Raw genomic sequence first — 15,095 nt, 5'->3', positions numbered from 1 at the left:
TTACACTAAATGTACCGGCGATTTACAGGAATCCGGCTCACTTTTTGTTATGATTTTGGAGAATTAAAAAAAAATTTAAAAAAAAAAGCCACATTGGATGCAGTGGAGAAACTTTTCTACTTCACAAGTTTTTATTTAATCCCCTTTAGTATTAAATGGAGAAAGAAACGACTAGGCATATTTAGAAACACAATTCCTGGCCTAGGTCTATGTGACCTTTTTACCACTATATTTTTTGTTTTTTCTTTCTGACTTGAAACCAAAAACATCTACAAGACTTGTATGATGGTTTCTTGTTAATGTAGACAAACACCCATGTGGCATAGTAATAATATATTAATATTGAGCAGAATTAATTTCAGGTTTTTGGTTCAGCCTCCATCACAGTCATGGTCTCTCGTGTGGCCCCTTGGGAAAATGAATTGCCCACCCCTGGTATATAACAATCTGCCCAGCTCCTCCTGCTTCATAACCTGCTGCCCATAGATTGCACTACATTTCCAAGATTTTAAAATAATAAAATATTACGTACCTGTTCAATTCTCTGACATCAGTGACTTCACTTCCATCATTCACGTGCTAACTACTGCATCAGTAATCTCACCGCTACGTGATGCACATCCCAACTTGACCACTTTGGTGAGTGATTGGTTTCAAGGATGACATGGACAATAGATGTGACAGCATCACTGAAGGACTAGCAGGGCAGACAGAGCAATAGCATTGGAAGAGCAGGTGATAAAATACATATGTAAAGCTCAATTTATTATTTTAACTCATTTTCAGCTGCTGACCCCTTTTTTAGAGATCTCCGGCAAATCCACTCAGGTGTGCTCATCTGGGAGGAGATCTTAAGAGCCCATCAGCAAAGTCCACCTTGTTGTCTTCCTAAGCCATTCTTACAAGCAAATTTTACCCTTCAGCTTTACCTGTGGTTGCTACTTGACATCCTGCTTCTCTCTATTATGACAGCCATTGTACTCTATAGGTGGCCATGCTCATAATTCTAAATACTACCAAACAGCAATTTCATTAGGACTAGTCAACCTTGTAATGTGGATTACATGCTTGGCCCCATTTGAGTAAAGGCCCCTTCACATTAAGCGACGCTGCAGCGATACCGACAACGATCCGGATCGCTGCAGCGTCGCTGTTTGGTCGCTGGAGAGCTGTCACACAGACCGCTCTCCAGCGACCAACGATGCCGGTAACCAGGGTAAACATCGGGTAACTAAGCGCAGGGCCGCGCTTAGTAACCCGATGTTTACCCTGGTTACCATGCTAAAAGTAAAAAAAAAACAAACACTAGATACTTACCTACCGCTGTCTGTCTTCCAGCGCTGCGCTCTGCTTCTCTGCTCTCCTCCTGTACTGGCTGGGAGCCGGAAAGCAGAGCGGTGACGTCACCGCTCTGCTTTCCGGCTCACAGCCAGTACAGGAGGAGTGCAGAGCCCAGCGCTGGAGGACAGACAGCGGTAGGTAAGTATGTAGTGTTTGTTTTTTTTTACTTTTAGCATGGTAACCAGGGTAAACATCGGGTTACTAAGCGCGGCCCTGCGCTTAGTAACCCGATGTTTACCCTGGTTACCAGTGAAGACATCGCTGGATCAGTGTCACACACGCCGATCCAGCGATGTCTCCAGGGAGTCCAGCGACGAAATAAAGTTCTGGACTTTCCTCAGCGACCAACGATCTCCCAGCAGGGGCCTGATCGTTGGTCGCTGTCACACATAACGATTTCATTAACGATATCGTTGCTACGTCACAAATAGCAACGATATCGTTAACAATATCGTTATGTGTGAAGGTACCTTAAGACCCACAGCAACACAGCACACCTTATTACAGCCTATCGGGTCATAAGGAAGAGAAGTAGCCAATACAGGATATATTTTCTGACTGGCAAACGTTTTTAAACAATTGATTTCTAGCTTTGAGAACGTACTACAATAATACTTACAATCGAGCACAGGTAATAAAATATTAAAATAATCTTTCCCAAAAGTAAAGTGGATAACACACATTAACTAAAACCACAAACGACAGTAGAGACAAGGTAAATTAATCCAAGGTGGAGGAATATAATGCAAATGTTATGATGTAAATTTATAATATGGAATGAGCCAGAAACCAAGACAAAATAATTAATGAAGTAGAACATCCTATAGACCTTGTAATTGATCATAAAGTGCTTGGTTCATGATATCCTTATCTATGAATATAATAGTCAAAAAAGTGCAGAGTGCAAAAGTATGAATGTATAAATACAACAAATAAAGAGCCATTGCAAATAAAAAACAGTTCTTAATTTATAATAGAATCAATAATATATAGTTCAATTCATAATGAATGATGGAATAGCTAGACTGCAGTTTGTCAAAATATACGTGAGTAAGCCAAACTCCTTCTAGGAAAGAGTCTTGTAGAGAGGTGAGACCGAGGTAGATCTTTTTGGTAAAGTACATCATTTTACTGTTTACCGAAAACCAGTACTACAGTCAAATATGGTGGAGGTTCCAAGATGTTTTGGAGTTGCTTTTCTGCCTCTTACATTGGGTACCTTGACTGTGTGCAAGGCATCATGAAATCTTATGATTGTCAAAAGATTTTGGGTCCCAGTGTAGTGCCCAGTGTTAGAAAGCTTGGTTTGCATCCTAGGTCATGGGTCTTCCAGCAGGACAATGACCCCAAACATATTTCAAGGAGCACCCAGAAATGGATGGATACTAAGCGCTGGAGAGTTCTGAATTGGCCAGTAATGAGTCCGAATCTACATCCCATTGAATGCCTGTGGAGAGAGCTTAAAATTGCTGTTGGGAGAAGGCGCCTTCAAATATGAGAAACTGGGAGCAGTTAGCAAAAGAAAAGTGGTCTAAAATTCCAGTTGAGAGGTGTAAGAAGCTTGTTGATGGTTGCTGCAAACGATTGATTGCAGTTATTTGTTCCAAAGGGTGGGCAACCAAATATTAAGTTGACAGTGCCAACAATTTTGTCTGGCCCATTTTGGGGGTTTTGCGTGAAATTATGTCCAATTTTCATTTTTCTCTGTTTTTTGTGTTCCAATGCACACAAAGGAAATAAATATGTATATAATAAAACATAAGTAATTGTAATAATTTTCTGGAAATACTTTTTTGGAATAATTTCAAGGGTACCAACACTTTTGGCCATGACTGTATAAATATTGTCTAGCAGCTTTGGCAGTTAGCAGGTCAATTGTGATTTTGAGTAGTACAATTTTAAAAGAGTGGGGATGAAGGAGGTCGGATTATAGTTGGTGCGTTTGATGAGAGGAGAGTTTAAGTTGGGCATGCGGTTCCGGGAATCTATATATACATACATACAGTACTGTGGAGAAGTTTTTGGGTAGTTATGGGAAAAAATACTGCAAAGTAAGAACGCTTTCAAAAATATAAGTGTTAATAGTTTATTTTTATGAATTAACAGCATGCAAAGTGAATGAACAAAACACCAATCTAAATAACATTATTTAGTGTGACTGCCCTTTGCCTTCAAAACGGCATCAAGACTTCTAGGCACACTTGCGCAAGGATTTTGTAGGATTATTGTCAGGTCATTCATCAAAATTTACTTCACTGCACATCTGCCTTCTTCTCATTGTGCTTTCTAAAGCTCAATGTGGACAATACAAAATTCATTTTCTTTCCAGCATGTTACTCAAACCCTCTACCTAATCCATCTATCACAATAAATGACGTCATGCTTTCCCGACTCACAAGTTCACTGCCTGAATGTAACCTTTGACTCTGCTTTGTCTTTCAAACCACATGTCAAAACCTTTACCAATCCTTGCCTCCTCTAACTCAAAACAATTCCCAATTGCACCCTTTCTCCCAGTTCCCATGGCCTCATCTCATGTTTTGACTACTGCAAAATCCCCTTAGTTGGCAATCCATCTAATGCTCTTGCACCCCTCCAATCTGTCTTTAACTCTGCTGCCCGATCTATTCACATCTCCCCTCACTACTCCTCCTCTTCTCCCCTGTGCTAATTCCTTTACTAGCTTTCATTTACCTACAGAATTTAGTTTAAAATCCTATTGTTAACATAGGAGCTGGCCATCGTAATCTGTCTCATCTATATACGCTCCTCAACATTGAAATTGCATCACCAAGAAGGAAAAGTACTGAATTATGGAAATCTCAGAATAGCTAGACATATTAATGATATGCAAATGATGAAACTATGAAAACAAAATGTTCAAATACACACACGCGCCTCGGCTGCTATCAATCAGTTTACTATCTATTTGAGGAATGTTCTGCCACGCTCAGTGCAGTTAGGCACACAAATCATCAAGATCCACTGCCGGCACCTTCCTTTGTAATTGTTTACCAATAATTTCCCAGATGTTCTCAATGGGAGACAAGTCTAGGGACTCTGTAGGCCATGGGAACACATATAGGCCACATAGGCTGCTCAGTGGCACGAGCAACATGTGGTCTGACGTTATTTCTGACTACTGGGACACTTTGGAGAAATGGTCGTACTACTGAATCCAAAACAATGTACTGCTGAGCTGTTAGTGTACGTTGAATGAAGACTAAAGGGTCCGGCTACGGCACATTTTGCAATCTTATGCAATGATCCTGGGAGTAAGACAAATATAACATTCTCTTGTTTAGGCCTCTTCATGGCATTGTCCATTTGGTCACCAGACCAGTCTCCGGTTCTCATTGCATCCAAGATAAAAGCATGACTCCCTTAAAAGCAGGAGATACCTCCATTGCCATCTTGCTTTGTACCATGATAGTTTTTGAGAGCGATGGAGTGAGATCAAAGGAGTACCTTTAGATAGTCTCTAGTTCATAGCCCAGTGTCATGCAAGCGCCTACTGATGGTTTGTGTAGACCTTTTTGACACCTTAGATTAAATTATGAGACGTTCAGTTTCACTTGCAATCCATGACGGATAAATTGAGGAACTAGTGATATGGCCATTTCTCCGAGTCCCAGGAATTGTTTTTCCACATGACAAAGCCAGTCCACATGTTGCTCGTGCTACTGTGAGCAGCCTACGTAGCCTAAACATCCTACAATGGATGTAATGTCTCCAGACTTGTCTCACATCATGTACATCTGGGACGTTAATGCTCAGCAATTGCAAAGAAAGCTGCCAGCAACAGATCTTAATGATTTGCTGCCCAAGTGCATTCACCATGGCAGAACATTTCTCTGACAACCATTCATAACCTCAATGATAGCAGCCAAGGTGTGTAGTGCATGTATTTCTACATGTGTCACTCATACTCGATGCTGAATAAATCAAGATATTTAGAAAATTTTGATTCCATTTTTTTCATCTTTTGCATATCATTAACACAAGATGGATGTCAGTCCATCCTGTGATTTCCAAAACTTCATGACTTTTCCTTCTTGGTGTTGCAATTTTAATGTTGAGAAGTGTCTCTATTACCTAATCTCCAGATACCTTCCTGGGATGCTTTCACAGTATGTTCTGGGTCATTGTCCATCTGTACGGTGAAGCGCCATCCAATCAACATTGTTGCATTTGGTTGAATCTGAACAGAAAATATCTTCCCTGTACACTTCAGAATTCATCCGTCTGCTTCTGCCTCCAGTCACATCATCAATAAAGACTAGTAACCCAATGCCACTTTAGATCATGAGCCGTTCTAATCTTTCTCCATACTTTCTTCTTCCCATCATTCTGGTACCGGTTGTTCTTAGTTTCATCCATCCAAAGAATGCTTATCCGGAACTGGGCTGGCTTCTTTAGATATTTTAAAGATGTTTTTTGGCAAAGTCTAATCTATTTTTAAGGCTGATTAATGGTGTGCACCGTGCGGTGAACCCTCTGTATTTGCTCTTATGAAGTCTTCTCTTTATGGTAGACTTAGAAACTGAAACACCTATTTTCTGTAGCGTGTTATTCACTTTGGTGGATGTTAGGAAAGGGTTTTTCTTCACCCTGGAAAGAATTCTGTGATCATCCACCACTGTCTTTGTAGATGTCCAGGCCTTTTTGAGTTCCCAAGCTCACCATTGCGGGTTTTTTTATTTTGCAGAATGTACCAAACTGTTGATTTGGCCACTCCATTTCTGCTATCATTCTGATGGATTGTTTTTTTTTTTTTTCAGCCTAATGATGGTCCGTTTTTCTTCCATAGAGAGCTTCTTTGATCGCATGTTGTAGGTTCACAGCAACAGCTTCCAAATGCAAATGCTATACCTGGAATTGGCCCCAGACCTTTTACATAGTTAATTAATGGTGTATTCACGAGGGAATAACCCATGCATCACGTTAAAGAGGTTTTGAGATAATTGTCTTTTATTTTGATCCCTTTAAAAAGAGGCAGCTACATATTAAAGATCTGTAATTCATAAACCCTTAATCCAGCTAGGATGTGAATACCCTCGAATTAAGGGTATGCTCACTCTGGCGTATAACATGGCCTAGTGATATCCGAAGTTTTATCAGATACCACTTAGCCCAATGTTATACTATGGGGCAGTGCATATTTGTGATTATTTTCTAATGCTTATTTGGCAAGAGAAAGTAATCACAGCATGCTGCTAGAATCAGATCACACTCAGATGACCCTCGGATCAATCTCTAATAGAGTTTTGAGCCAAGTGTCGTTAGCATAATTAGCCTCATTTTCTGACATGAGAAAATCTACGCTACTGTGAGCATACCCTTAAGCTGAAAGTCTACGTGTTAAACCCATATTGATTATATAGCTGTATCTTGAATATGTTTTGGTAACCAGCTAAAATGTCAATTGGCATTGGCACCTGATCATTGCTGTATGATAGGACACAAATGTTCCTCTGCCTTATAGCAAGACAAATGTATTATAAATTATAGGTAGGTGGTCCTGTTAGAAGTTTGTCTTACTAAGCGCTGATTGGTAGCACGTTATATAAATATCCGGCTGCCTCTCACCCTGACACCCCCCCCCCCCCCCCCCCGGAAGAAGCTGGCGGCGAAACGTACGTCGGGGTGAGTGGACGCCGAACATACACAGAGCACCTCCGGTACAGGTAATGTTTACATTTATAATGAATTGATGGGACTATTGGCGGTTTGGCTGTGGGAAACGATGATACTATAATCTGTATTAGCCCTGCACTTGGATATGAGGATATTATATCTACCGCTTTACTATATCACATGGCTGAATGTCACTTTGGTGGACCTTGATAAGCATTTTATTTAGCGGTATCCCTGCCATTACATTTCAAGTACCAGTTTTTCATTTACATGTATAAGGGTGCATATACATTGATCATATAGTATTTTGTATTATTGCATTTATAGCATAGAACTGTGGGGCCTCATAAATTACATCATATAGGCATAGCAGTATTATTGTGTCTGCATTATGATTGTTAATGTAGAATATCCCTTGTATTATTAACTTCAGTGCATTATTGGTGTATCCATGTGTTTGGTGTCCTTTGACAGTAATTTAGCTTTTTAATTGGTTTTATACATTATTGACTACAAGTTAATTTTTATCTTTACTTGGGATCGCTTCATATTTCCATAAACACTGTGTAAAATGGGAATTGTATGGTAATGATTGGTGATGCGGGATCTCTGTTACAGCATGGTGATCCACAGTATTACCCTTTGGATTTATCTCCTGTTACTAAACAGCTGGTATAGTGGTGTAGGCCACTAGTAGTCTTACAAAGAAGCTGAAAGAATAATAATTGATATCCTTCGCTTCCTTTTATACCGTTGACTTACCTATTATGTTGCCGATGGCTATTTAGTGACTGGTTATGCCACAATGTACTACAAAGTAATGGAAATGTCAGATAAAGATTGGACTAAATGAGGAAGGTTATCAGATTGGTGAGCGTCCGACACCCGTCACCTCCACCAAATAGAAACAGCCTGATGCCAAGTGTGAACAGAGCGGGACACCACCGGATTGTCAACACTCTATAGTGGCCGCTACCACCGTGTCCTGAAGATCTGTTCCTATTTTTTAATAGGAGCTGATTGATGGAAGGTGCCGGTGTTGGATCCTCACTAATTTGATATTGACATATCAAAGTTGTGGACAATCCCTTTTAAGTAACTATGTGATGCATTGGGGCTGAACTAGTTTCTGGATTCACCTCGGCTGTTTTCTTTGTAAATATTCCCTAATATATATTCTAATGCATCGTACAGAATTTACCTGCTTTAGTGCTGAAGATCATGAGTGGGACATTCGCCCCAATATCCGACCGATATAGTCCAGAACTTCGACAGCTCATACTTAGCATGCTCAACTTGGACCCTTCCAAGCGACCGCAGCTGAATGAGATCATGGCTCACCGGATCTGTATACCCGCGCTTCTCAACCTGTACAGTGACATTGGCAGCGTCAAAATGAGGTTAGTACCGTAAAATGCAAGTGGATTGGCATTTCTTGTAATACTACAGCTAAGGTGTAGAAACATTTCTGTAGGCTAAAATTGAGGTGAACGTCTACAGTTGTAAATCGGAAGTACCGAATTCTCACAGAATGATGTGGAGTAATGGCGACGGGTCTTGTGAAGGCCTCATTTATCAAAACTGTCTAAAAGAACATCTGTCTTTCTTGCCCATAGTAACCAATCACAGCTCAGCTTTCATTTATTAATCAGGTCTGGTAAAATGAGAGCTGTGAGGTGATTGGTTGCCACAAGCAACAAAACAGACTTTCTTTTAGACAGTTTTGATAAATCTGCCTCATACATGTCTTTGGATATGACTTTGTACAGAAGATACTGGCGAATACATCACTGATCAGACTAAGGCTAAATACACACCATTTACATTTAGCAAATCAGTTAGTAATTTCTGTAATTAGAGTCGTTCTCTTTCTTTATCTTCTCCATTAGGCCCAGACCACCATGTCTCTTTCTACAGCCACGATTCGTCTCTGCAAAGTTTGTTGCCCTGACATCTTAAGTTTCTTATTTTGTCCAAAATCCTCCCAACTTTTTAACACAAACTCCTCAAACTGGTGTCCTTGTACTTTCATCCTGCTGTTAACCCTAACACTAAATCATCCATGAGTTAGGACTACTGTATGTATAGTCCGAAACGCGTAGTAAATGCTCAAATATATTTTTTCTAGTACTATAAATGTCCTGTTTAATCTGCATTTATAATAGTTTTTGCATCCCAAAAAAATGGCTGGATTCTCCGTGTAATCCTAATACTGTGCCCCCATATTCCTTAGTGAAAACATATTGGTGTGATTTATATATATATATTTACCCCATCAATAGTGATGCCAAATGTCTAGTGTTACTTCAGAAATGTTAGTAACAGAAGTACCCGTATTCTGCTAAGTTGTTGTCACAGAGGGCTCCCTATAGTAACAGTGCCAACACTGTGCCAGCTGCTCCTTAAAGTGCTCCCCAAAGTAATGGGAATTACTAACAAAGCCGGTGGCATGCAAACACTGCCGCAGCATTCACTTTCATCCATCTCCAGAGGACACAGATAAAGTTGAAAGTTGCGCCTGAACTACTTATGAAAATTAAGATAATTCACTGAAAAAAAGTAGCAAATCCACAACAAATAACAGAAAAATGCCATCCTTATCAAAGGCATGGTTGAAATACCAGTGTACCGCAAGATGTAGACATAAAGGTCACACAGGTACAGAATACTGATGAACATTCACTCCTGTCATCCATGGGGGTGAGGATGAATGTTCAGTATTATATATGCACACAGATAAAGCTTGTATAGGGATATCAGTCACACTGTTACGTGTAGTGCACCACACTGGCAACAGCTTATTAGTGGTCCTTGTGCTGCCTCCACCATATACCATCCTACTGCACCATATATCCTGTCTGCATCCTACTGTAAACTGGTATTCTGAACATGTAATTGTAAGTGGAACTTTTTTTCTCTGCAGTGCGTTTATCTATTTATGACCTGGACTTTAGATCGTTTTTGGCCATTTCCACTTAAAAAAGGGGAGTGATTCGTTGCCAGTTTCATCTGGCAGTGGTTGTTTTTGTGCCTAGAAGCAAAGGTTGGGGATATGACGGTATGTCCCCTATGCGATAGAATCAAGGAAAGTTAGAGTTGGAAGGGACCTCCTGGGTCATCTTTTCCACCAACCCCCTGCTCAATGCAGGATTCAATAAACCATCTCGTACAGATGTCTGCCCAGCCTTTGTTTGAAGACTTCCATTGAAGGAGAACTCGCCATCTCTCGTGGCAGCCTGTTCCACTCATTGATCACCCTCACTGTCAAAAAGTTTTTTCTAATATCTAATCTGTATCTTCTCCCGTTCAGTTTCACTCCATTGCTTCTCGTGTTTCTCTGTGCAAATGAGAATAATGATATTCCCTCTACACTGTGACATCTCTTCAGATATTTGTAAACAGCTTTTAAGTCTCCTCTTATCCTTCATTTTTTGCAAGCTAAACATTCCCATATCTTCAAACCGTTCCTCATAGGACTTACTTTGCAGTTCGCTTACCATCCTGTTAGCTCTTCACCCTCATCATCTCTCTGTTTATGGATAGAGTGGATTCTTTTATTCCTTCGATGGTACCATGAAGATCAGTTGACGTTACATTTGCTTTCTTAGAGAACACAGATTCAAAATAGGAATTTAAAAGTTCTTCCTTCTCAGCATCATTTTTGACCTCATCACCCTTTTCATCCTGTAAAAATCCTATAGCATCTTTGACTTTTCTTTTGCTTTTGACATACACCCCAAATCCTTTTAGCTGCTTTTGGTCTCCCTTGCAAGCCTTACTTCATTACTGGCTCTAGCTCTTCTAACTCTTGCCCTGCATGTCCTGCAAACAGCATTATATTCTTCTTTAGATATCCCCCATATTTCCATTTGATATACATTTCTTTTTTCCTTTTTTTTCCTTTTTAGCAAGTGATTACGTTCTGCGTTCACCCTGATATTTTTAAATTCTTCCAATTCTTCCTTCTTTTCGGGATTGTTACCAATTGTGCGGTGAGAATTTCATTTAGCAAAATCTCCATCTTTCTTGAACATTTCTGTCATTTAGAAGATTCAGCTATTGGACCTTTCTTACCCTCTTTCTGAGTCCATTAAAATCTGCCTTTTTGAAGTCAAACCTTAATGCCTGAGTCCTCGCTGGTCTTTCCCCTCTTGTAATCCAAAATTTGAAGATGGCATGATCGCTGCCTCCTAAATTCCCAGCTACCTTTACTTCCTCAACCATATCCTCCCTGTTGGTAAGAATTAGGTCCAAGATTGCAGATCCCCTTGTTACCTCTTCTACCTTTTGAAAGATAAAGTTGTCAGCAAGAGAAGATAACAATTTTCTGGACCCATTACTTTTGCCTGAGAGAGATTCCAAACAAATATCTGAATAGTAAAAATCTCCCATCATAACTATGTTGTACTTTTTTGAGACATCTGATGTAAAAAGAGTTCAGCCATATCTTCACTCTGTCAAAGTGGCCTATAATAAACACCTACAATAATGTCCTTTCTGTTCTTCTCTCCTTGAATTCTTACCCAAACAGTTTCTACAGAGCTACCAGTCTCTGAAGCTTGGATCTCTGTAGAGATATGCATTTTCCTAGCATACAATGCAACACCTCCTCCCTTCTTTTTAATCCTGTTAATGTCCTGTCATTCTTAATCCTGGCATTTATCATAAAGGGCTCTAAAGAAATGCTCCATATAAATTATTGTTGGCTGGTTCTGACAAAATCTGACACGTACTTTTCTGCTCTGACTATAGGCTCATACAGATGATCATATTATCTATCCAAGTGTGATTCTACAAAATATCAAACGAATGTTAGTGTATGGGGCTGTGCACATATCGGAGGAAAAAAAAATCACTGCATGCCAGAGTTTCATCTGATATTCAGATTATTCAGATCGCATTCGGCCATGCAAGTCAATGAGCCTGTAGGAAAAATCGGACCACTCTTAGATGAAATCTGAGTGCAGTTCGATTTGCGCAGTGAATGCAGAAGATGGACACTTTTTTCCTCCATCTTCTCTTCACCTGAGAGAATCTAACCGCGCTTTGAACGCGCTCTGACCACGCTCTGACCACGCTCTGACCATGCTCTGACCACTCTGATCACACTCTGACCACAGTGTCATTTGCATAAGCATCTGATTCTCTTGGATGAGAGAATCTATGGCCGTCTGCCCCCAGCATAGCAGGGCATGGTTTTTCTTATGCGATCTCTTTACGCACTCCATTAAAATGTGGTCAGAGGCAAAAGCCTGCAGTCGTGACTGCTGCAGGACCTCATCGGAGAATAACCGTGTTCAATGTTTTTCTTTTGATGGAATACATTCAATAGTTCTGCGTCCATAGAAGTAACACTAGTTGTCATCTGGCTATGACTGATTGCATCCTCCCACAGTTTAGTGTGTATTGGTGTGGGGAGTGGGATGTGTAGCTGGTGTTTCCCGTCTTTATATGTCACGGCTATTAGGACGTGCTGTGATGATAATTGCCGGTAAGAAATCCTGCACCTGGTTACATAACCTTACTTTTCTATGATTCATGTGAAATGACTTTTACTTATTCACGCTGCATTCATTACGTGACTCTGCAATCTAATAGCTGACATTATGTTCTGTAAACTGTGCCAGCCGAATTCATGACAGTGCTTCTTACCCCACCTGTACCACCTACCTAACACAGTCACAACTATATTGCTTTTACTCCACAAATATGTCACCCACCATCATCCCACATTCACGGATTGTGAGGTTACAAAATGTGCCCATTATGGTCCTTTTTCTTCTATATAGTGATATTATAGTCTGCAGCACCGTGAAGAGATTGTCATTCTAACTGTAGTACCCACTCTGCATAATAGATGTTTTAAAGGAAAAAATCAGAAAATCACATAATTTAAGCAGATCAGTTTGTTCCAACCCCTGACACCTCCATGATCACCGAAAAGTGGAACGCCTGTCCTCTGAATGGAGGAGCTGTGCGCATGATCGTGCGCTGCTTAATCATTCTCTATGGGTCTGCAGGAGATAGCCCAGTACATGGGCGCAGTCACTCCATTCAACTGGGGAGACAGGTACCCCCCCAATAGGAACTACTATCAAATGAACAAAAAAGATAACTCATGAACCTACTGACAGTGACCGTTTTAGATGTCAGCCATCAATAATGATTATGAAATGAATTCTATACTTGACGGGCTGTGCAGTCATGCACACCTCCCCAATCTGGTGTATGTACAGGTCTTATTCTAATTAATGGGATACGTTGCTGGTGCTCACTGAGCGTCAGAAGGTCCCTTCCCTGCACCCAGTTGGGTTTATAGAAGAGTTGCTTTCATCTTAGTAAGTCATTGCGTAGCACTAGGATATGCCGTAATGTAATGATCACTTAGGGTCTGACCTCTAGGACCCCACCAAACCTGAGGATGAAGGGGCTGCAATAGCTTGGCGACTCCTCTTCATATTTTTTTTTCTTGCCCTGGATAACTCTTTGTACAAGAACCGCAGCCGGCTCACATAGACCTGCATAGCTTTGGTTTGTCTTGTACAGCCTCTTTATTCTCACAGTTGTTGGGGTGTGGGGGTCCTAGAGGTTGGATTCTCCTAGCCATATGCCATCACTTACCCATATAGGAATATCCCATTAATCTTGTTGCAGAGCGACACACGTCTTGCTCCCTTTTTGGTAATGGAATTGTGCTGGCATTGTGTGTCAATGTTCACATTTTATTTATACGTAGGTGAGGAGTGTGGACCTTCCTCAGTGGCCGGTGCTACCAAACTAAAGCCCGGACGTTCAATTTCTGTAGAGCTGAATAACTATTCATTACGGAGTCTGAAGAGGTTTCTCTTTATAACGTCTTTAATCTGAATGAATGAACCTTTTTTCTCTGTAGAGTGGAGAAGCCTCTGGCATCAATGCCTGCGGTAACTCGTGGACGGCCAGCTGGCCGGATCCCCAGCGCCAGATCCCGTGGTGAGGATTTCCAAGCTTGATCTCTATTCTATTTCATTTGTTACAAGTGTTACTTCATAATAATGATGTGTAGATGGATTTTTTATCTGGTGTAAAATGTCATGCGGACAGCTCTACTGTTCTACAGATTCTTGGTAGACAGAACAGATTGAGCGTTGAGGATTCTTCCCATAAGGTAATAAAGGAGATAGTATTTCTATGTTGGCATTATGTGGTGTAGATCCTAAGAAAGACTACTATTTGTCATCTACCAATCACATGAACCAGCATATGACTAGTTTAACTTCTTCCTGACACATGTTCTACTATATACATTTTATGTCTGGTCCCTATCATTGATGCAGACTCAGGAGCTGAACCTGCATCTTTCCCAGCAGATACTTACTGAGTTACACTACCATCATAGAATTTTTTTTTTCCCCAAAATTTGTTTTCACCATGTAGTAAAAAAAATATACATACAAGTTTGGCATTGCTGTAATCGTATTGACTTTGGAGAATTATATTGGCATATCATTTTTAGCATACAAAGTATATCGTAAAAACAAAACCCCAAAAACTAAGGAATTGCAGCAAGGTAGGGAAACCATCGGACCTTTATTAGGGTCAACATCCCTATCCTATTTACCTACCTCTGCTTACAAGCCCCCCTTTTCAAACAATATTGATTAATTAAAGTTTTTTGTATATAGTAGGAGGGTCATTTCTAAAGTGTTTTTAACAAGACCTATAGGCCATGCAGTGCTACTCTTGGAAATTAAGTATGCATTTTTTTTCTTCAGAGAGAAAGAGGACTTGAACTCTTGAAGAAGCAATCGTAAAAGTCAATATCAACTCTTTAACGGGCCTTGCCATATGACTTAGGATAAAAGCAAAACCAGAATCATAACTTTCAGACACGTGTTTTGGGGTGTTTCTCTCATCAGTGCAAAGTATGAGAACTGATTTGGCTAGGTGAGAGGCCTCTGACTGTGGTCTAAAGGGTAACGTTTCTCCTTGTGTAGAGTGGCATGCTAGGATAAGAAGGTTTAAAGGTCGTTCAAGGCTCCTCTAGGAAATTAAATATGTAAATTGCCTTTTCAAATTGAAAAAGAACTTGAACTCTAATGCCACCGCTTTGAAGTAGCAACTAAAAGTCAATATTG

The 15,095-nt window shown here is 40.4% G+C and overlaps 1 protein-coding gene across 1 annotated transcript in view; it reads left to right on the top strand.

The window, feature by feature from the left end:
• The window catches only part of NEK8 (NIMA related kinase 8), a 109,028-nt gene that overhangs the window by 31,331 nt on the left and 62,602 nt on the right, over window positions 1–15,095 (top strand). Inside the window, exons 5-6 of the mRNA XM_069761217.1 lie at window positions 8,173–8,378; window positions 13,871–13,950. Of these exons, the coding sequence (XP_069617318.1) occupies window positions 8,173–8,378; window positions 13,871–13,950 (286 nt within the window). The remainder of the gene's footprint in view (window positions 1–8,172; window positions 8,379–13,870; window positions 13,951–15,095) is intronic.

This window comes from Ranitomeya imitator, chromosome 3, assembly GCF_032444005.1.
Source record: "Ranitomeya imitator isolate aRanImi1 chromosome 3, aRanImi1.pri, whole genome shotgun sequence".
NCBI lineage: Eukaryota > Metazoa > Chordata > Amphibia > Anura > Dendrobatidae > Ranitomeya > Ranitomeya imitator.
Note: the sequence above shows the minus strand (reverse complement) of the source record. Positions and strands in the feature narration are given on the sequence as shown.